Consider the following 20,818-nt stretch of genomic DNA (forward strand, 5'->3'; position numbering starts at 1 on the left):
ATAAATCTCTATTAAAATAACAGGACATACAGAACCCCCATTTTCAACTTGTTCAAATCATTAGCTTAACTGTTAAACTCTATAAATACTTTGTCTCAGTGCTTTGTGCCTTCACTTTCAATTAGGAACTGGGTATTGCTGCTGTCTGCTATCCACATACATGCATTCCAGTCAGTCTGAAGAGTTAATGAATGGCCCAGCTGTCTGAGAGAGACTAAGACACCTGGGAGGCACAGCTGAACCACTGCAGACTTTAGGCCAGCTACTGAAAACGTAAGCATTTTCCCTTCCCCTCACATAATGGAGTTTTCAATCAGTGTAATAAGCATACTTGCACTAGTTTAATTAAATGAATTCCTTGCCCCTCCGAGTAGTATGGGGGGGATGACTGAGTTAAATCACTTCAAGCTGTAAGGTAGATTGTAGTCTCTGCACTAGCTCTCATCTGGCTTATTTGGAAACTTAGCTACCCCCGCCACTGTTACTATCTGCTTTTGGACACCAGTTTGTACTGCTCTACAAAAGTGAAAAATCTGCAATTACAAAGTCAGGTCAGAAGGATAAATTAGAGCCTTCCAAACACTGCATTGATCTGGGTTAAAAGGTTAGCATGATGGAGGGGGCTTCCACCTCTGCCTTAAAAAGAGCAGGCATACCTAAGCACCACAGCAGCTTGCTCTTAATAACAAAGTGGCACCTGCCTCCTGGAAAGTAACCCCCTCCTGCTACCTGGAACAAAAATAAGTAGTTGTACACCTCTTGCCTATTATACAATAAGCATTTAAGGTTACTTTTATTTACAAGTTTTGAAAAATGTACAGTTTTCTTACATGGGTTACTTGTGCAAAGGTATACTTCTCAACTAGCAGACCAATGTGCACACGAGACACTGGAACAGCGGACAACACGCTTGTAGGCTTCATCCCACATTGCTGCTTAATGTACTGTATCCAAAAAGGTACAAACTGAGCCTTACAAAAATGTGAGTTGAGACTTACAGATTTTTTTTTTTTTCAAAACTGGAAAAAGAACCAAAAACCTTTCCTAAAATTGAGGGGAAATTAACTGAAGCATGGAGCAGTCTCTCACACACCACACAGGAGTTTATGAAGAGCGGGAACCTCCTAGACACTCAAATACCCACCACATGCTTCTGTACACAAAGCTTTCCAAGAGGCAAAGTTCAATCTGGGAGAAGGGATTACTCCTGGTCACAGTCCTTCCTGTTTCAGCCAACTTCAATATTTTTAATATTTCCTTTCTTATCCCTTAAAAATATTTCACTCACTAGCAAACTCATCCATAAGACCTTTAAGTTAAGTACCACAGCTCAACATCATTACGTCCATTCAATGCCTTACTGAAAGGACACAGAAGTCATCTACTTCAGCAATATTCCCTTTCGTTATGTCCTTTAAAACCCTATTTAAATAAAAGCAAAAAAAAAAAAAGAGGGGGGGGGGGGAATACTCTGCCTGTCACCCAACATAATAAAGTACCAAAACTGTAGTGATCCATGTTATCTTGCACATTATGTGCAGAAGTTGCCAGCATCCCACAGTTTCATTATCTGATTAGTTGAAATGGAATCCACTTTTGAACTTTCTTACGATTTCCTTCCCAGTTTAACAGTTGATAGACCAGTCAGAATAGGACATGAAGATCATTCTTCATGCAGCACTTACAAATGCAGTGAAGTCTAAACCAACAGTAGAGGTAAAATGACCAGCCTGGACAGATCAGCACTTTAGTAATACCAGTTAAAAAAAATGTGTATGTATATAAACATCCCTTTTATCAAGCTACACATAAGCATCACTGTGTAGAAACACAATTACAATTAAAAGCTTAGTGTACACTACAGAAATGCACAATACTGCCTTAAGACTGGAGAGGAACCACAGAAAATGAATTCAGCATCAGTAATTCTTTTGCAAGTAACCCAAGTACAGTACATTTGACTTCAAAGTGGGTGCTTTCTGATGTCCAAGGAAGCTTCAGCAGGGGAGGGTGGCAACAGCACAACAGCTATTTTGCGTTCAAAGTAAATGCAGTGATGCTTGGGAGGAGGAAGAGGACTCAGACACTTCATATATTTTTTTCCTCAGAGTGTTCATTTGCATCATCCTGGGTCAACAATCACGCCAACTCTGTTCTACTATTGCAGAAACCCGTTTTTCATATTCCCGCTTATTCTCTTGGTATAGTTGAGCTGCCTGGCTGTTCGCTGGACTGTTGGGATTCGGCTCATCCAATAGAGACTGTTCAAAGAAAAAGTGGTTTCAGTTTCTCGTTAGAGGATTTGCAGACTTTTGCAGCAACTACTTAAAAAAAAGTTGTGGCAGGGTCCTTCAGCTTATACCTGCACATCAAGCATTGCGGCAAGCATCAATTCCTCATGTCTTGGATTTAAAAGAAAACAAAAAGCCACCATGCAGTTACTGCTACCAAACTAATACCACTCCCTTTTAAATTCCAGGGGAGGGGCTGGGGGGGGATGGGATGGGACAGGACAGCAAGAACTTAGGCCAGAGTAGCGATTCTCAACCTTTTCAGTCACAGCACCCCTCTACCTCTTTCTTGAGTGTGCTGGCATCCCTGGTTGAGAACCACTGTTGTGCTCAACTCGCCTCAGTGGCTTTCAAGTGAGAGTATAGCCAGGTAAAGCAAGCAAACTTGGCCCACATGTCTGGTGCACAGCCAGACAGAGAAGCTGCAGCACATGCTCATTCTCCTGCCTCATTAGGGTTCTCTGCAAACCCTAAAGCAGGCAGGAGAGCTGGCTCATACTTCTGCTGTTTCTGGTCTGACTGTGCATGGTGTCTCCTGGAAGCAGGGTGTGAGGAGCAAGTTGGTGTAGAGTGGGGAGGGCAGGCTACAACACAAGCCAGCTCTACCTGCCAGTTAAGGATATCAAAGAACTCAAAACTGCCTGCATGTAGGGCTGCATTAATCTACCCACTGCTGAAGCAGCACCAGCACCTGCACTGCAGTGCCCCAGCTGAAAACCACTGGTGTAGAGAAAATTAATAAATAAAAACCTAAACTAAAATAACCAACCAACCAACCACCTTCACTTCAAAACAAGAACCAATTAGGAAGACCCAATATACAACTCATTGTAGGAAGTATCATCGCTTTATCTCCTGCTTTTCCAAAAAAACCTGCTCTGAAATTAAAGCAGTCTGAATATCCTGATCAAATCTGTAACATGGATAGAACACTATGCTGAAAACTACCATGCAGTACAGGTACGTCTACACGTGCATGCCTATACTGCACAGTAACCATGGTGACGTACTCCAACTTGGGCATAAATTTGTTATCTGCAGGATGCAGGTAGCAAATTTCCACCACATAGTTACTAAGCAGTAACCCTGTATGTGTGGATTGACTTGGAACCAACTTTAGTCCCAAGACAATCCACACAGTGTTGCTGTGCTGTAATACCTGCACATGTAGATGTCGACATAAAAACTGCTTATTTTGTGGTAACTCACTGTGCAATAAATGCATGCGTAAACATGACCACTGTCTACAAATTTTGACAGTCTACTTAGCTCAGAACTAGTCCCTGGTGCATGTGTAATTTTTTTTTCTTTCTTTCTCCCAAAAGCCAGGATTACAGCAAGTGCTAGGAATGTCTTTTTTACCTGTATGGATGTTAAGATAGAAGAAACATCATAGGTTGGACTCCAACGATTCTGAAGAATATCCAAACATATACTACCATCTGCATACACTGGAAAGGGACAGAGGGGTGGGGAGGGAGAAAACAGAAGTTTAGACGCACCCTGAAGAGGATGTTTAACAAAGGGTAGTTTTTTAGAAGCCCAGATGAGTTCCTACTTGACATTTCCTGATCTCATACATAACTTCAGTGCATCAGCTGTTGGTAGTTGGACAAATTAATGGCACTCAAGGTGTCAGAACAAGCTAGAAATAAGTCTCCCAAAAGCCAGATTTGCTCCCAATAGTTACCTAAAAGGGTCTGCCTTTAGTAAGTTTCCCAACTTATGCCTCAACAAGCTTTTTGTTTCCGTGAGACTTCACATTTAGCTGCAAAAACTACCATCCACCCTCTTATTCAGGCAAGGATTACACAGCAGGAAGTATTTCAAGGCAAAAATCATGCAGGTGTCAACTGGTGACCAAACAAGGAAAAGTAGCAAAGAATTTTAAAGGGAGACAAAGCTGATGGCTTGTTTGACTGCCACTTAGCATTTCAAGTGATCATTGCTCAACTAATTTGGGACAGACTGGGCAAAGAACCTCCTGTAGCTAGAAGTGCATGTAAACAGCATGGTCATGCATTAACCTGGAAAACTATGGTAGTTGTTTAACTTGTTGGGTACATAAATGATCTGAAAAGGAGAACAACTCCTGAGATGCAATCTGACATTTATTTCCACGTGCACCCACCTGAACCAACAGAAGGATTGTTATTTAAAAATCAGGACTGTTCTCTGCATTCAGAAAGATGGTGCATGCGTGTAACTTATTATACACACACACACACCCACCTCCTCCCTCCCTGAACTGCAAGAGTTATTATAAAAGAGTTGATATTATCCAGCACCCTGGTACTGAAGCATGATGTTTGATAGATAAGCATTTCACAGAAATCAATGAAGCAGCACTAAACCTTGCTGCCTATAAAGTAACAATTCACAGGTACAACAGTAAATCGGCATTGGTACAATTCAGAGCATTCTTTTTTGGCTCTTCTATGGACATCTATTCCATCAAGCAACTTAAAGTGGTTCGCTGGCTTCCAATTAATGCTGTAATTCCATTAACTCCAATTTTGAAAGCAATACCTCTCCCTGCCCAAGCTCTCTGCAGATTTCACACCTCAGATCAGAAGAATCCTCTAGCTAGGCAAAAAGATTATAGCTTCTACCAGAAGTGTCATAGCCAAGTAGGACAGGAATCGCTTTGGATCCAGCAGCATTGTTCCACTTCAAGTTGTGAACCAGGGAAATCCTTCATTCCCTCCCAGAGTTTTAGTCCTGCTAACACCTCCAACTTCCTGCTGACCACAGAGAATGAAAGCTAGCTCCTTTATGTAAAGCGCACACTAGTAATATTTCATTTCTACAAATAATGGCGTAGGTCATAAGCCAGACTACACCTGCATCTTATATGGGTACTTACCATTTGGATGAAACATTTTAGAGACAAATCTAACAGTAGGTGGCTTATTTGGATATTCTTCTGTGAATTCTATTGTAAGCTTGAAAGTTCCTAGAGTTGAAAGAAGAAAAAAAAGAGTTATGATGGACACAGAAAGGTCCAGTTCGTTGCCCCAAAGTAGAAGACAGACAAAATGTGATTGTTGCTGAACTCCATTGTGCCCCTGCTCTGATCTCTTGAGCATGTCAGGAGTAGTGCAAGTACAGTATTTAATATCTGGGGGTTTTTTTGTATAAGAAATTAATTCTAATGCCCCAATAGACATCCATAAAACAAAACAGTGGCTGTTCTAGCAAGTCCAAAAGGTTTCACTTCTCTCCAAAACAGATTTAAATTCAATTGCATACTACTAAAAATGGAAATTCTCTTCTGTTGTTTGTACCAGCAATTTAAATATTATAAACACATAAATAAGATAAAATTCTTGCCTCATACACTTTCTGGATCAACATAACTTTTTAGTGGGGTTGGAGTGTTGCAGTAGCTAAGAGCATTTGTAACCACTCTTAGATGTTAATTCAAAGCAACACCCTCTGCAATAGTGGCTCTTCAAAGCAGATTACCATAGATTCTGCCTATGGGACAACTTGAGAAAGTTTTGGATACTTAAGTGTTTGCCATGCAACACAGCACATCAGATAAGTCAACGTGGCTTGACAGCAAAATTTACCTCTCTCATGGGAAGAGCAAGCCACAAGAAATAAGATGGATAAATTTTTCAAGTTCAACAACCCTAACAGCCTGCATTAGCAGAAGCTATTTTAATCCTCCTTAGACTATGAGGACCTGGGAAAATGAGTCCACCAAATACACTGCGTATGGGAACCTGGCTTCCATTTTGACTGGTGACAAAAATTCAAAGCAAGTACCTAAGCAACTACAGAAGCTGCACTGCTTGGAAAATGAACCCCTTTTCCCATCTAGCATAGCATGCCTTTAAAACACACCCACATACTTGTTTTAGAACGGAAAGAGGTTAAAAGCCAGCACTGAACCCGTCTCTTTATTTCAAGCTAAGATTTCCTGCATCAGGAATGTATTCTTGTACCATCTGTTACTGCTTGCAACCAGGTGCTAAGATAAAAAGGCAAACAAATTCCTACTGTTACTTCTCTTCTAATGTGTTCTACCTGGCATGATCACAAACCTGAATTTGGGTACTAAGAACTCAAGACCCATAAGGTTTAACTGGTAAGAAAAAGGTAGTTCTTAGCCTGTGCCATGACTTGGACTTTGTTGCTAGTTTACTATTAATAGCAGCTGCTAGTCAGCATCAAGGGAGAGCAAAGGGTCAGGTCCCTTCCTTTCTGGAAGAGTTTAAGAAGGATCAACATGATGCAGAATCTGTAGCTTGTCCTTATGAACCAGGAAGTTGGACTACAATTAGTCAGATACACAAATGAGTATATTAACTGGGTTTCTAGATTGTGACTGGCAAGAGCACAAAAGCTTAAATACAATGATGGCCTCGGAGGCTGCTTACAGATGTGAAAAAGAACAACAAACGAAGACAACAACAAAAAGAAAAACAGTGTATTACTTTTAGTTCAGTGCATCCCTGCAACAAGCACAGCGCATGCCCAGAGGAGGCATCGCATCAGTTTGACCTCACTCACCCAACATCTGTATGGATCATGCGCTTCAGCAGGGCTTTCTGGCACTTCTATCTAATAACTGATTTATCCAATTCAAATTGGCTATTAAAAAGTGCCAAAAGGCCCCGCTGAAGCACACAATCTATACAAATGCTGGGCAAGCCAGGTCAAACTAACACGATGCCTCTTTTGGTAAAGCTCGGGGAGGGGGGCCCCCCCATCACGTGTGTCAGCGGTCATATTGCTTGCCCTGTATACAAGTGGCATATACTACAGCAAGAGTCATTTAAGTTTCTAATGCTACTTGGAGGACAAGTAGTAAGAGGACATAGGCCCTGTATTGCCTTTTTTTGCTCTCTGTAGTGGACCAATTAAAGTGCACTTTTCACATTGGTAGAAAAGTCATCTCATCTAAGCCAGAGTGGGAGAGGAAGGTCAGATATCTCTAAATCTAAAGATTCAACTTGGGGGGGGGGGGGGGGGGGACAAACAAACAAAAAAACCCAAAAACTACACAACCACCATGACCCCAAGAAACCCATTTTGGCTGGACAGAGTCCTCTTACTCATTCTAGAAAAGAAAAGGGTACTTCTCCCATTAGCAAGTGTCACAACCTTGCTAAAAGGGCAATACCTACAAGAAAAAGCTTTTAGTGGCATTTCAGGTATTATACTTCTGATCTGAGGTTCCTACAAGAGAATCAAGCTACACTGCCAACTCTGCCACAGTTTAAGAAGTCCCTTCCCACTCTGCAATCAAAATGGATACACAGGAGGCTCAGGACTATAAGCACAACCCCTCAATGGTGCACTTAAATAGACATGAAGGGACTTTCCAGATGCTCCTGAAAGACCACTGAAGGGTTAATTTCAGGACACTGAATAAGAGGGAAAAGTAGAAGCCAGTCAGCCAAGGAACAATAAGCAAAGCCCACAAAAAAAAACGGCAGATTGGCGAGAAGAGGGGTCCCCAGTTGTCCCGCTATAAGGACTGCATGGCAAGACTTCAGCTGTCTAGCTCTTCAAAACAGAACAGCCTTGCTGGAAGTTGAACACCCCCATTTATTCACTTATTTTGGGTCTTCGTTTAGCAACAAATGGTTCTAGTAAAAACAAACCAAAAAAAAGTTGTTTCAAAGACATTATACCAAGGTTTTAATGAGCCAAGCTACACATCACTTGCGTCCAAAATAAGTGCCCTGCTGTAATTTGAGCCAAGGAAGAGGACCTAGAAAATTCACATGCCGCTAGTCCACGATGAAGAGTTCTGCTGACACAGCAATGTCAGCTAGAGGATGCAAGATGACAGATCAATATATGCTCCCCACTCCCTAGATGTAGCTATGCCAAGAAGAGGGCTTCTGCTCACAGATCTTTCATTTTTCAGGCAGGCAGTGCAGCACACCTTTTTGCTACTCCACATCCCATCCCCATGAGGGGGCTCTGCTAACAGAGCTGGGCCAGAGGCCGGCCCTCTAAAAAGCAAGAATCCTACACAGGTGGCAACGGCATAAGAAAGCATCTTAAAGACAAGGTCTGGGGTAGGGGGTAGCAGATTTGGGGTTTCATTTACTTGAGAGAAAGGGGCTTTCAGTCTACCCAAGAGGCCAAATGTAACTAATCAGAGTGCTAAAAATACTGAAAGGCAGATGCATGGTCCTCTTGCAAATACTTGAAATCTAACTAGCTAAGTCAGGCAAGGAACAGGAGCACCTTGATGCAACCTCCAAGTTTAAAACTGGCCCAGTCAACCACTGTAACTAGCAGTGCAGACCACCAAAAAAAAAAACAAAACAAAACAAAAAAACCCCCAGCTCTGATGAGCTGCATCACCATGGATGGTAATACAACAGACTGTGCAGATTGACAATGTTTTAGGTTTAAATGTGAACAGCTGGAGAAGGGCTTCAGCCGAACAGCAATGCAAATATGCAGGATGTAACTGGGACAACAGATCCCATAAGTGAATATCCTCAATGCAAGACCAAATGTGACAGATTAGCCACTGAAACCTAGATCCATTTCCCTAAGCACAAAAAAAAAAAAAAGTTTGGGACTACAAATACAGAATGACTCGCAATGGAAATACGTTACCTTTAAGAAGCAAGAATTCTTGTGGGTGGTATCTTGTATTGGATTGAGTGCATGACTGGGACAGACACAGGGAAGCTTTTAGGTATCACAGTATCCTCCCCTCAGGCCTCTGGGAGAGAAGCCCATATATTTCATTTACACATGGAGTTTTAAGCCAGCTTTTGTTCCATCTGCTATTTTCCTCTGCTGTGTGGGATTCTCTCCCAGAGGCCTGATGGAAAGGATACCGTGATAGACACGGGCAAGCTTCTGGGTGTCCCAATCATGCACTTGATCCAATACAAGACTTCACCCACAAGAATTCTTGCCTCCTGGACCATCATGGCAACATCACCTTTGTTAAAAGATATTCATGCATAAATGTATAGCTTTCAAAGCACCATAACCTGGGAGGAGTTTCATGAAGACACTGCCCTACTCATGGATGGATGAGCAGCTACTGAACTTCAGTAGCTAGTAAGCTACTTGGGCCAGGAAAAGAGTGGGAGGTAAAGCAATTCAGGAGGGCCTGTCAACTATGCATTAATCTTCATTTTAAGGGGTCTGATGACTTATTGCAAAGCTCACCCAGACAAAACCCAAAACATCAGAAGGGAAGGGGTTCAAGTCTGAAGAATATAACAGTGAATTTGAACAACCAACCTTGACCAAGTTTTCAGCATGAGACAACTCATGTACCAATTCAGGATCATACCTTTCATCTTACTTGTTCTGATAAAAGAGTTCATCTCAAAGTGTGGCCAGAAAACTTGTGCTGCAAGCTTTAAGCAAAGCTAAATATGTCTCCCTCACTAGCTGAGGACATCTTTTACTAAGGACCTAGTAAGAAGAAACACTAAATCTACAGATGTGGGTCCACCTTTGGAGACTCCACTGAAGAATGGTGATCTGTAGTATTGCTCCAAAACCCAGAGACATATTCGCACAGTTCTGCTTCCCTTAACCCACAAGCAAGCCAAGACAAGGAATATCTTCATGGGAACCGACTGTCCTGCAAAGTCCCTTGACATGGGAAACAACATATTTGAAGGTCATTCAGGTTAGGGTCCCATCTCTTCTTTACAGGCAGAAAAGGCAAAAATCCTGATTTCACTGAAGTCTGATAATACACTCATTAACTTCAATGGAAGCAGGATTTCACCCAGGAAATCTGCCGTTAGTACTTAATACTTTAAGTATCAGCTTTTTAAAAAGGATAATGCACTGCTGTCCTTCAGGAAAAATAGATCTGCTACAGTGGAAATTTCATATATATTCCAATATATCCCCAGGCCAGGAATCCGAGCGCATCCAGATACACAAGAGCATCTCTGAGATGATTTCAGTATTCTAATTGCTATGAAAACTACAAGGACCAGGAAGGCAGCTGCAGTTGGGAAATCAAAGTCCTGTCCTGACCAACTTCCTTACTCCATCAAAATGACGATGATTCAGAACCTAGCCCAAGCAACTGGTAAAGTTGAATACCAGATTTAGCAGGACTGTTACCTATTCCAGTTACCAACACTTTACTGATGGAATACTTGATGACTGGAACCAGACTCCAGTGTATTCTCTGGTGACAGAGATAATGGTATTTCCCAAATACAGTGAAAGCACAGTACAGGAATGTTTAGCATAAAGCAGACAGGTCCCAAAATGAATACAAACCTCTCAACAGTGAACAGCACAGTAGAGCTTCAGATCACAAATTGAGGCCCTTCAAAAACTAGGGTCATTCAGAATTAAGGAGGCCCCAAGCAATGAAAAACCATACGTCACAATTCCATTAGAGCATGGCTACTTGCCAAGGCCTTCTCCATATACAACCATATTCCAGTGAAGGCATAAAATTATTCAAATCTATCTAAGACCTCAGGTGATCTCAAATTACTGTACCCTTACCAGGCCAATACTGTTGCAGAAACAGTGGCTCCAGAAAGATAAAATCATACCAGGTACAGATACACATGCATGAATGCATTCTTCCTAATGTCCATTAAATGTAGTACCTCCAATGTGAGGTAGTGAAGTGTACATTAGGCTGCCCTAATATGCAGTACTGCAAGTGCACACTTTAAAGACACTTAATGCATAGTAGCCTATTTTACTGCACATTAGCGATTAGCGTGGTGGGTTTTTTTACATGACACTTTCATGCACAGTAAAAAAAGGCTACTGTGCATTAAGACATGTGTAGACATACCCACCAAGTGCCTAATTTTTGACCTACAGAAAAGAGGTCCCCCTAGTTTGACTGGCACAGCCGGGGGGGGCGGGTCATCTTCTTTTAGCATGGGGCATGGTCCTTTACCTAGGATCTTCTGGGCACATACATAAGCTTACTTCCTATTATTGCAAGGGTAATGAGGACACTGACAATGCTTTCATCCATAGCATTTCACAGGCTGCTTTTGGCATCTCAAAAATTTTGTTCCTTTGCTTGTAGGCAACCAAGTGAAGGGAGCAATTTGGGAAATTCCTTTACTTAAGGAGAATCTACAAATGCAGGGGACCAGACACAACAGGACTGGCAGGAGCCTCCTGAGCTACGTTTCTAGCCCTCTAACTTTAGAGTGTGGCACAGAGCACAAGGTAAAAGGCACCAGCAAACTATTCAAGTGGGGCACACATCTCCAGATGCCAACACATACAATTCTAGGCAGCAAGATAAAAAAAAGCTGTGCTGTAACAAAAAACAAAAAAAAAAAAACAAAAAAAAAAAAAAAAAAACCCCAACAAACAAACAAGCAATTTTATGCCCTGCTCATTTTTCCTGCCTTGGGTATTAAGAAACCCAGTACACAACCTGCGCCAGAACACCTGCCCAAGAATGTTAGCCGAGGAACAACCCAACAGACAAGAGGAATAACCTACTGCTAAAGCACACAGGAAATATACTCCAGCTACCAGGAGTGCACGTAGCCTTGGATTCAAGCTGATTATGGTTTGAATGCCTAGAACCTTAGGGATTTAAGATCAAGGCATGAGGGGAGGGCAGGGAAGAGAAATCAATACTTAAAAGCCCTAGATAGCATTAAATATACCAGCACTTTCAAAGCTGATCTTCCACAGATATATTGAAGGTGGTAGATCTTCTTGTCAAAATCCTTTGTTACTAAACATCTCAGTAACCCCAACACTGAACTACAAAATGAGACACAAAAAAAATAACAACTCTCAAGATCGATACCATTAATTCACAGGAGCCAGTTTCTCTTCCTCCAAGCTGTGATCCATTTCTGGGATGGCTGTGCACCGTAAAGACAAGACCCGTCTCATCACCCAGACCTGTTTATACTAGTATATTAAGGCCCAAGAAACCAAAGAGAACTTCTGACCTCAAACAATCCCACAAACAAAGGAAAGAGCCACAAGCACCAGGCACTGCAGGAAAAAAAAAGAGAAGAGACCAGCCACTAAGCAGGAGAGCTGGAGGTAGTCGTGTAGTTTTGTGGCTAACTAAGGACAAAAAAAAAGCAACTAATTAGAGTGTTCTTGGGTCTGAGGTACTTTAAAAGGGAAAGCATGAGCTCAGGAAGGCAGAGCCCTCAAGCCAAACAGTTGCTCCCTCAGAGGAAGAAACAGTTTTAGAGCTAGGGAGTCTTACCATGCAATTCATGATGAAAGCATAAGACTCAACACTAATTGTAGTCCTATACTGACACCTTTACAGAATAACTATTTCTAATTGTTTCTTTGCTTAGGTCTAGCAAGTTCAGGATAGATACTGGATCCTTCATACAGCATCAGAAGTGCAAACTTCAGAGAAAATAGTGAGCAAAGCTACAAACAATGACAAAGTTAGGGACAAATGTATCACGGGAAGTTTTTTTTTGTTTTTTTTTTTTTAGAAGGAGCGTAGGTACTTTCAGTTTTAAAAACTGAAAGTAGCTACAACTAGACTAAGGTAAGGAACCCTTAGTTCCACATTTAGGAAGTCAGACTTGGGAGGAGGGAGGGGAATAAGGAAGGAAGGTTTGCAGCGGTCAGGGACGTAGCACCACAGAGCAGTTTTAAGGACAGAAGTTTTGGCAGGGAGGTGGGCAGTGGTTGTGCTTCCCGGGGCTGCGGAGGTCCTAAGCTGACACCTGTTGCAGGGACCCAGAAGCAGGTCACACTGGGAAAAAGAACAAAAAAAACCAACCCTCCAAAAACCAAACCAAACCAAACCCCAGTAGCTTAGCGGCACTTACCATCCTCAAAGGGAGTCCCCTCGGGCCTGGAAGAGAAGGGGGAAGGGGTGAGCACAGAGGAAGGGTGAGCGCAGCGCAGGGGTGCCCCTCCGCCCGCCCCGCCCGCAGGGGGCGCCAGCCCGCGCATGCGCACTCACCCGAAGATGACGGCGTTCCACACCATGATGTTGTTCTCGGAGGGGGCGCCGCTCACGCCGGCCGGGGGGTCCTCCTGCAGCCTGCGGGCACGGGCGTGTCAGCGTGGCCAAGCTCCGCCCCCCGGGCGGGCCGCAGCTGGCGTAGCCCCCGGGAGTCACCCCCAGCAGTCAGCGTAACCCCGGCCCCCCTCCCTGCGCAAGCGGCGTGGCCTAACGCTACGCAAGCGGCGCAGGGCCGCTGCTCCTGCCGCCATGTTGGCCGGCCCCCTCCTCTCCCGGCCTCCCTCCGCCGCCGGCCTCGTTACCTCTTGAAGTCCCGCATGAGGCGCCTCCGGGCCGGCGTGGACATGGCGGGCTCAGGGTGACGAATCGCTCATACACTAGCCCCGGGAGCGAAGGAGCGGGCGCTCAGGGACACTAGGACGACGGCGGCGGCAGCTGGCTCCGACTAAGGCGGCGGCGGCGGGGGCTGCCGAGCGATACCGGGTCGTACCACTGCGCCGGCTCGCGGGGGGGAGGCCGAGACGGCGGCTCACTCCTCCCGGGCGATCCCGGGCTGTACCACTGCCGCGGGGAGGAGGAACCGCACGCGAGTGAACCCTGCCGGACCCTACCACCGCGGTGGAGAAGCGGGAGGCGGTGTCTAAAGGAATCCGGGATGTACCAAGTACCGCGGCGGAGGAGGGGCAGCAGGAAGTGAGACGGCACCACTGACGTCAGCGGAGAGGGCGTGTTCTTGCCATTGTTCCCGCCCTGGGCGTGGCTGGGGGCGTGGCCTTGCACCTGCTGCCTCAGGTGAGGGCAGGACAAGGGATCTCAGTGTGTTTAAGGCGGGAGCGAAGGTGGAGGGCAGCCTCACCCCATGAGTCACGGGAATGAAGCCACTTTGTTATCCCTGACCTGTCCCCCAAGGTGCTCCACGCACCCCAGGAGTTTCTGCTTCCAGCCGGGAGCCTTGCACATGTCTTAGAAAAATTAAAGGGGGGGCTAAAAACTGCCTGGGAGGGAGCACCACCGCCTCCCTTTGCCACGGTGACCCACAGCCACCCTCACCAACACCCCTTGTTTCTAGCCCAAAATTGCCGAGCTTTAGCCTCCAGCCGTTGGATCCGCTTTGTCCTTGTCTGCTCCATCAAAAAGCCCACGATCAAAGTTTTAGGCAGGCCTTGGCAGTTGTAAACTGGGATCAAGGCACCCCTGAGCCCTCCGACAAGCTCTTGGGTTCTTTGCAAGGTTTTCCAGTGTTTTAATCGTTCTGCTGAACCCTCCCCAATTTATCAACTGGAATACAGCTGCAGGGGGAACATGACCTGACAATTAGGAACAAAGAGGCTGCCTGCTCAGCTATCGATCTGATGGAGGATGTGTTTATGGCAGTAGGAGGCTGGGGAAAGCCTCACTGTCCATCAGGGTGAGGTGGCCTCCTACCGGGACGGGTGGGGCACTGGGATGTCTGCCTCCCCTGCGTCCTCTGCTGGAAACCCGAGACACGCGTTACTTGAATAATGTCCAGATCTTGCTAGATCAGAGATGCAGAAACAGTGATTGTGCAGATGTGAATCTTCACAGTCTTTTGTTTCCTCTGCGTGCATCTGGTGAGGGTGTGTCCTGATGTGTAAGAGGCAGGATCTCCTAGGTTATGTTCCGAGTGGGACTCGTGCTAAATAGTTTTTTCCAGTGAAATTAATTATTTGCCTTTCACACTAGGCTCCATTTTCTTTTTGTAAACCCCAAAATCAGTTTACCCAACAGGGCATTCTCTTTACCCATACAGTAGGTAGGAGTAATCACTTTGGTACAAATATCAGCAGTTTGCTAATTATGTTTGTTAATGTTACAAGGTGGTGAAACATTCTCAATACAGAAAAGGATCAGAATATCATATGCTGGCATATTCAGGCAAAATTAGATTGGGGGATGTCAGCAACCAATGTGATATGGCTGTGAAAAAGACAAATGATGTCTTAGAATGTATGACTTGGTGCAGTAGATATAAAGGAAAGTATTAAAGCTGCTGAACAAGGCACCAGTGAGACATCATCTAGAACATGATGTAAAATTCTGATCATGCTTGCTGAAGAAAGATGAATTCAGACTGGAGCAGGAACAGAGAAGGATTACTAGAATGGCAGGGACTGGTGAACCTATTTTATGAGAGAAGATTAAAAGACCTTGTCATATTTAGTCTACTGAATTGTAGGCTGATACTGGTGATGTCACTGGGAAGATGCTGCAAGCTGAGGTGTTGCCTGGGCTGGTGTTTCTTTGAAACCTGTATCCCATTAATTATTTTCACCACAGAAAAATTGCTTTCTATATGAGTTCTGACAATAATGACAAATTCTCGCCTCCCTTTGAGGATTTTTTTTTATCTGCATGGCTTGTGTCTGGAAAAACCATGTTTCTCTTTGATCCCTTGACTTGCCTGTCATTTCACCCTTTTGCTCTTCATGTTTCCTTTAGGGAGATACTCTTCCCTCCACATCAGAGACCTTTCTCCCTCTATGTTGTGACAGAACTTCAAACTTAAGAGTCAAGCCCTTACTTAGCCTACAGAAGCTGGGAATTGAGAGATGATCTCTCAATTAAACTTTCTCGTTAGAGCCAAAGGATCTGCAGAAGCTTGCATGCAGCTCCATAATGAAACTTGTTTTAGTTCTTTTCATTCATGTATGTCTGTGTTTACTGAACCTGGTGATCTCTACACAAGAGATACAGGCATTCCTTGTCAATGGCATTATCTTTCCCCTAGAATCACATCCAGTTGGGAAGGACCTCATGCCAGCCATCAGAGAAGAGGGTCTACTGCTTCTTGCCAGGAGAACAGCATAACCCATGCTGCTGTTCCCATGTAGAAACAGGAACCTTAGAACTTCCTCTTGGCCCATTTATTGTCTAATATCCTTCCAGCTAATCAGATCCATCTTTGGGGCAGAATGTCAAGAGCCGAGCTTTCTGCTGACGGTTGGAGTCCGTCTGTCCAAGTCCAACTGTTGTGGGACGTCTGATCCCGACGCTCCACCCCTGTTGCTGCATTACGTGATTCCAGCTGGAATGGGACTTTCTGACCCCTATGTTTGACCCCTTCTGCTACAGGGACATTACCCCTGCTTGTGTCAGGAAGGCGGAGGAGTTTATATTTATGGAGACAGAACAAGGTTTTATTCTGTAGGTATCAGACTTTTTAACAGTTTAATGGAGATGGGTGGTCTTGCTTATGGGAAGTGAGTCCTTTCATGCTTTTAGGATTGCCAGGCTGACTTCTATACAACTACTTGGGTGCCAGGGCTTCTGAAATGACTATCTGAGCATGAAATTTTAAATGTATGTGGATGCTTTTTTTTTCATCTGGTTGTAAACTGGACTTTCTTGTAGTGGCAAGAGTAGCTTTTGTAATCTTATGTTAGAGCTGTGAGTTTCTTACCTGCTTGGGGGGAGGAAGGAGCGTGGTACATCTTCTCGTTACACCCACATCAGACTATAAATGAGGGATGAAAAAGAGCATCATCTCTAGTATATGGTGTATAGCCTTCCTTATCTTCATTACAAGGATTCAGTCCTAGGAAATTACAAGTCTGAGTCGTCTGTGTTCAACTGTGATCTGAATGGCCTGGGTTTGCTTCAAAGCGGCACAGGGTATGCTAGGGCATATAGGTTTAATGGGCCTCATTTCTGCACTGCAGATGAAAGTGACTGAAAACTATAACTATTTAATTTAGATACCTGTAATTAAGCATTTGGCTCTTACTTCACTGAAAAACAATGAGCAATCTGCCCAGCACAGCCTCGTAGCTCCCTAGAGTTACTAGCGACTTGGGGGTGTTTATTATCATAGCTAATAACTGTAAAGATAAGGATTTGTAAGCAAGGAGTAATTTCACTCACTCCTCCTGGCTGAATGGCGCTTGCCAGACCACTGGGCCATAATCCCACTCTATTTTTCAGGGAGGGCTGCCGACTCCTACACTTCTACTCCTCCCTGAAAGCCTTACATTAAGTTAATTGGACTTATTTATTATTGACTGTGGAGGGAAATTATTTTGGCTCCATTTGGATAAAATTTAGTTCTTTGTGCCAAATTCAGATCTCGAATAAGTCCATCTACACTCATTTAATGAACGTGCATTTAGTGACATGAGGTCTTAAGTTAGCCTTTGATGACTCTTGTTGACATAAAATCTATGTCTTATGTTCTCTTGAACTTCAAAATAGAGTCTGATTACATTATCTGAATGTTTCCAAGTTTCGTATAAGTATAAATTACAGTCATCCATAAATAGCTGTTGCAGCAGACACAGTGTACAAAAAGTAAAATAAAATAGAAATGAGCTCTGGTTTCTTGGAAATCACTTTTAGCATCTTATAGGACATCCAAAGAATGGACTTTTACCTTCTGTCTCAGTGAAGTTAAATTAGTTCCACAACCAGTCAACGACAGCCATATTAGCAGATAATTTAAGGTATATATTGTGTACAGGAGCCATGGCAATGGATGCATAATAAATTATTCTACAAATAAATGTATACCAAGTTAAACCTTTAAAATTGCCTCCTTCTGGAATACTTTACAGAATTTAATTTAATATATGCTATCAGAAACAGTCAGTAGGTCATATTCCCAGACCCAAACTGATGGCTCAATCTTTCCAGGTGCCAAGTCTCCCAACTGGATGGAATGGACTTCACAGATTCTTACACTTCTCATTGTACTTTCGGATTCGTAGAACTTGACATTCATTTGATTCTGCATAGGAGATTACAGTATTACCAGTATTAACTCTACAAGAGTTAATACAATAGGCACTCTTTATAAGGAAGCATATTTCCAAGATGGCAGGGGATAAAAGTCAATATGAAATTGCCAAATTATTCAGCTCTTTGTATACCTCCATTTTTCCAGATAAGTATTGGGTAAAATCACTTTTTGTTCTTACTTTATCACTCAGCTGTTTGCACTCCATTTATATCTTGAAGAATATGTTGAATGTGCAATGCCAAGAACGGTTTCTTCTATTCTTTGCATTCAGAATGTTTAGAATTATGAAGAGTGCTCATGGGAAATTACAAAATAGGGTTATATGAACAAAAAAACTTGTTCAGTCATTTCTGTAAAATCCAGTGCATATTGCCCAGCTATGACAGAAGATCTACAATGTGCAAAGAACTCCCACAGTGTAATGCACACAAGTAAACTCCTGCATCCATGGAGAGGGATTTTCAGCTGTTTTAGGGTCCACCTGAGCATAATAGTGTAGGATTTGTTGCTTAAGTTTACACAGGTTGACATTTCAGTGTAGGGCCCACCACACTGTGGAGTTAGAGATTGTCAGGATCCTGAAAAGAATCATGGGGAAGAAGTCCTGGAACTATTACAAGACTACTGGATATAAGGATATGTAGATACAGTGGTCCTACCTCCTCCTTACACCAGACATCTGCTTGTAATGAATTGGCTGGAGTCAGTGTTGTGTTGTAGCTACAGCATCTACCTGTATGTTGTACAGTGAGCTTTTCTCTCACTCCTTGCTTGCACACAGCCTCAGCAGTCAAGCTTAGGGTAGCAGGATCAATTCATTTCTCAGAAGGCCTATAGATACCATGGTGATAAATATTATATAAAAGCCTAAACTGAGATAGATGAGTGGATGAGCCAGAAACAAGGAATTTAACTTTCAAGCAATTTACTTACAAGAACAATTGTCCCCCTTCTTTACCGCCCTCGATATAACAGATTCCAGGCTTTGCATCTGAGCAGGTTTAATTTCTGCATTGTGATTTGTCTAATGGGTCTATTTAAAACCTTTTTTTGTTGCAATGGTTGGGGATGAAGTAAACATAACTTTCTCATCTCCATAAACCTTTGGATTTTTACTGCGTTTAAAATCCTATTTTAAGTGTTTCTGCCTTCATGATTCATCGCTTATTACTACTGTGTAGCTTATTTAGCTGCGAGAAGAGATATTGTGTCTGTTAGAAGGAATAATCCCTGCAATAGCAATTTGAAGACAAACTTAATAGAATTATTTGGATATGATAATGTTAAGAAAAGACCATCTAGAAGTAACAGAAGAATTAATTCCTCATGCCTCTCTCAAAATTGGTGGAGGAACTCTGGATATTTCTTAATTAAGACACCTGCTGGCTTTTTGGTGATAAGGAAATTAGTATGCAGCATGTTACATCTGCTTCGCCCTGTTTTGAATTTGATTTCCAATAGCTTTCCTGTGATAGCAAGATAAAGTTAGCCTCTCAATCGTACATGTCACATATTGCAGTTCTCAACTTGAATTGAAATGAGACTAAAACAAATATTTCTTGTACCTATGAAAACCCTGGGTTGTATGTGGATTAAATAGGGTTCTGGGTGGAGCAGTTTGTGAGACCGGGGGTCTAAGATTTTTGTGTGGGCAAATACACACTCAAGTGAAGCACTTTGTAATATAACAACCCCAACTTTCCAATGTGGGATTTCTTTTTTTTCCAGCTGGATGCATTTCCCCAGATCACAAGTTGATGATGTAAGCATGAAAATCCAACTGCAGCCCTTTGGAAAAAGAGGCTGCTCTCTTCTTCCTCCACGATTTACGTTTCTTTCTTTCGTGGCATTTTGAGCCACCAGGGTCATCTCTGATGTACCTATTTATTAGGTGATTTGTCTTGCAGCCTATTTCCTTTTGGGCAGGGCCAGTCCTAGGGTAATTGGGGCTCAAGGCAAACTGTGTACCTCGATGTTCCCACCACTTTCAATATAGAAGAAAATAAGATGTCTAAAATGAACTTTTATGTGCATGAACGCTGCCTGCCCCTGGTGCCTGGGGGGGCACGGCAAGCTCCCGCAGGTGGTGGTAGTGCTGTCAGCTGCGTGAGTTTGCCGGTGGTAAGCGGGGAGCTCCCGCAGGCAGCTGCAGCACTGTTGGTGGAGGGGTGTGTGGCAAGCGCCAGCTGGTAGTCGACAGCGGCCAGCAGCGATTGCCGACTGGCAGTGTCGGCAGCAAGGTGTCGGGGTGACAAGCGGCGACCGCCCACAGGTGCCTCTGGCAGTGTTGGCGGTGCCATGCACCCCCTACGCATTGCCAACGCTTGCATGTACTTATTTGACATTTGAAATGAACAATAAAACAATTTAAACAAATTTTATTGATTGTTTCACCCGTTTCATATTCTCGATGAAATCTTAAACGCCACGGACAAAATCTAGGCTGCTTGAGATTTAAAAAAGCGTGGCTGGAAGACAGAAGGAAGGTGTAACAAACCAGTGTCACCAGCTGTAAGACGATCTAGGAGTAGGGGTTCACCTGTTAGGATGACGTTGCCCTTGTCATAACCCTCTTGACAGCTGGAAAGGCTGGGGTCGCGACTCTAGCGATCTTCCCTCCGAGATCTTTCTCCCCTTACTGAACGGAAGGTCTGAGAGCAAGGTGGAGCGGCAGGCATCCAGGGCTGCTCTTTAGAAACACGCGCCTGTCATTTTGTTCCGCGTGTCATTCTTCCAAATGTTGGCGACCCCCCAGTTCGCCTGAGGGCTGGCCCCGCCCTGCTGTCGGGTCTGGAGCGCTGCGCGCGTGCGTCGGACATCCGCCACCTGAGCCGGCCCCGCTCCGTGCATCGGCGTCCCCGAAGA

The 20,818-nt window shown here is 43.8% G+C and overlaps 1 protein-coding gene and 1 long non-coding RNA gene across 2 annotated transcripts; one reads left to right on the forward strand and one right to left on the reverse strand.

The window, feature by feature from the left end:
• Nucleotides 1-759: 759 nt before the first annotated feature.
• Nucleotides 760-13,716, reverse strand: UBE2A (ubiquitin conjugating enzyme E2 A). Its single transcript, XM_006277366.4, has 6 exons — nucleotides 13,503-13,716; nucleotides 13,198-13,278; nucleotides 13,061-13,086; nucleotides 5,158-5,247; nucleotides 3,654-3,742; nucleotides 760-2,261 (listed from the first exon to the last, which is right to left on the reverse strand). Exons 1-6 carry the CDS (start codon nucleotides 13,544-13,546, stop codon nucleotides 2,133-2,135), a joined length of 459 nt encoding a protein of 152 aa, XP_006277428.1. The 5' UTR covers nucleotides 13,547-13,716; the 3' UTR covers nucleotides 760-2,132.
• Nucleotides 13,717-13,903: 187 nt separating this feature from the next.
• LOC132252174 (uncharacterized) lies at nucleotides 13,904-20,334 on the forward strand. The gene is made up of 2 exons (XR_009464012.1): nucleotides 13,904-13,992; nucleotides 15,950-20,334. It is a non-coding gene; the product is annotated as an uncharacterized LOC132252174 (long non-coding RNA).
• Nucleotides 20,335-20,818: the final 484 nt, after the last annotated feature.

The sequence above is a fragment of the Alligator mississippiensis genome, chromosome 8 (genome assembly GCF_030867095.1).
Source record: "Alligator mississippiensis isolate rAllMis1 chromosome 8, rAllMis1, whole genome shotgun sequence".
NCBI classification, from domain to species: Eukaryota; Metazoa; Chordata; order Crocodylia; family Alligatoridae; genus Alligator; species Alligator mississippiensis.

What these genes read in the sequence shown, in the direction of transcription:
- UBE2A (XM_006277366.4), bottom strand. Translation starts at nt 13,546, where the DNA reads ATGTCCACGCCGGCCCGGAGGCGCCTCATGCGGGACTTCAAGAG. An exon ending in CTCATGCGGGACTTCAAGAG is followed by an intron (nt 13,279 to 13,502) that starts GTAACGAGGCCG and finishes CCGTGCCCGCAG; the next exon opens with GCTGCAGGAGGACCCCCCGG. An exon ending in GGGGACTCCCTTTGAGGATG is followed by an intron (nt 5,248 to 13,060) that starts GTAAGTGCCGCT and finishes TTTCAACTCTAG; the next exon opens with GAACTTTCAAGCTTACAATA.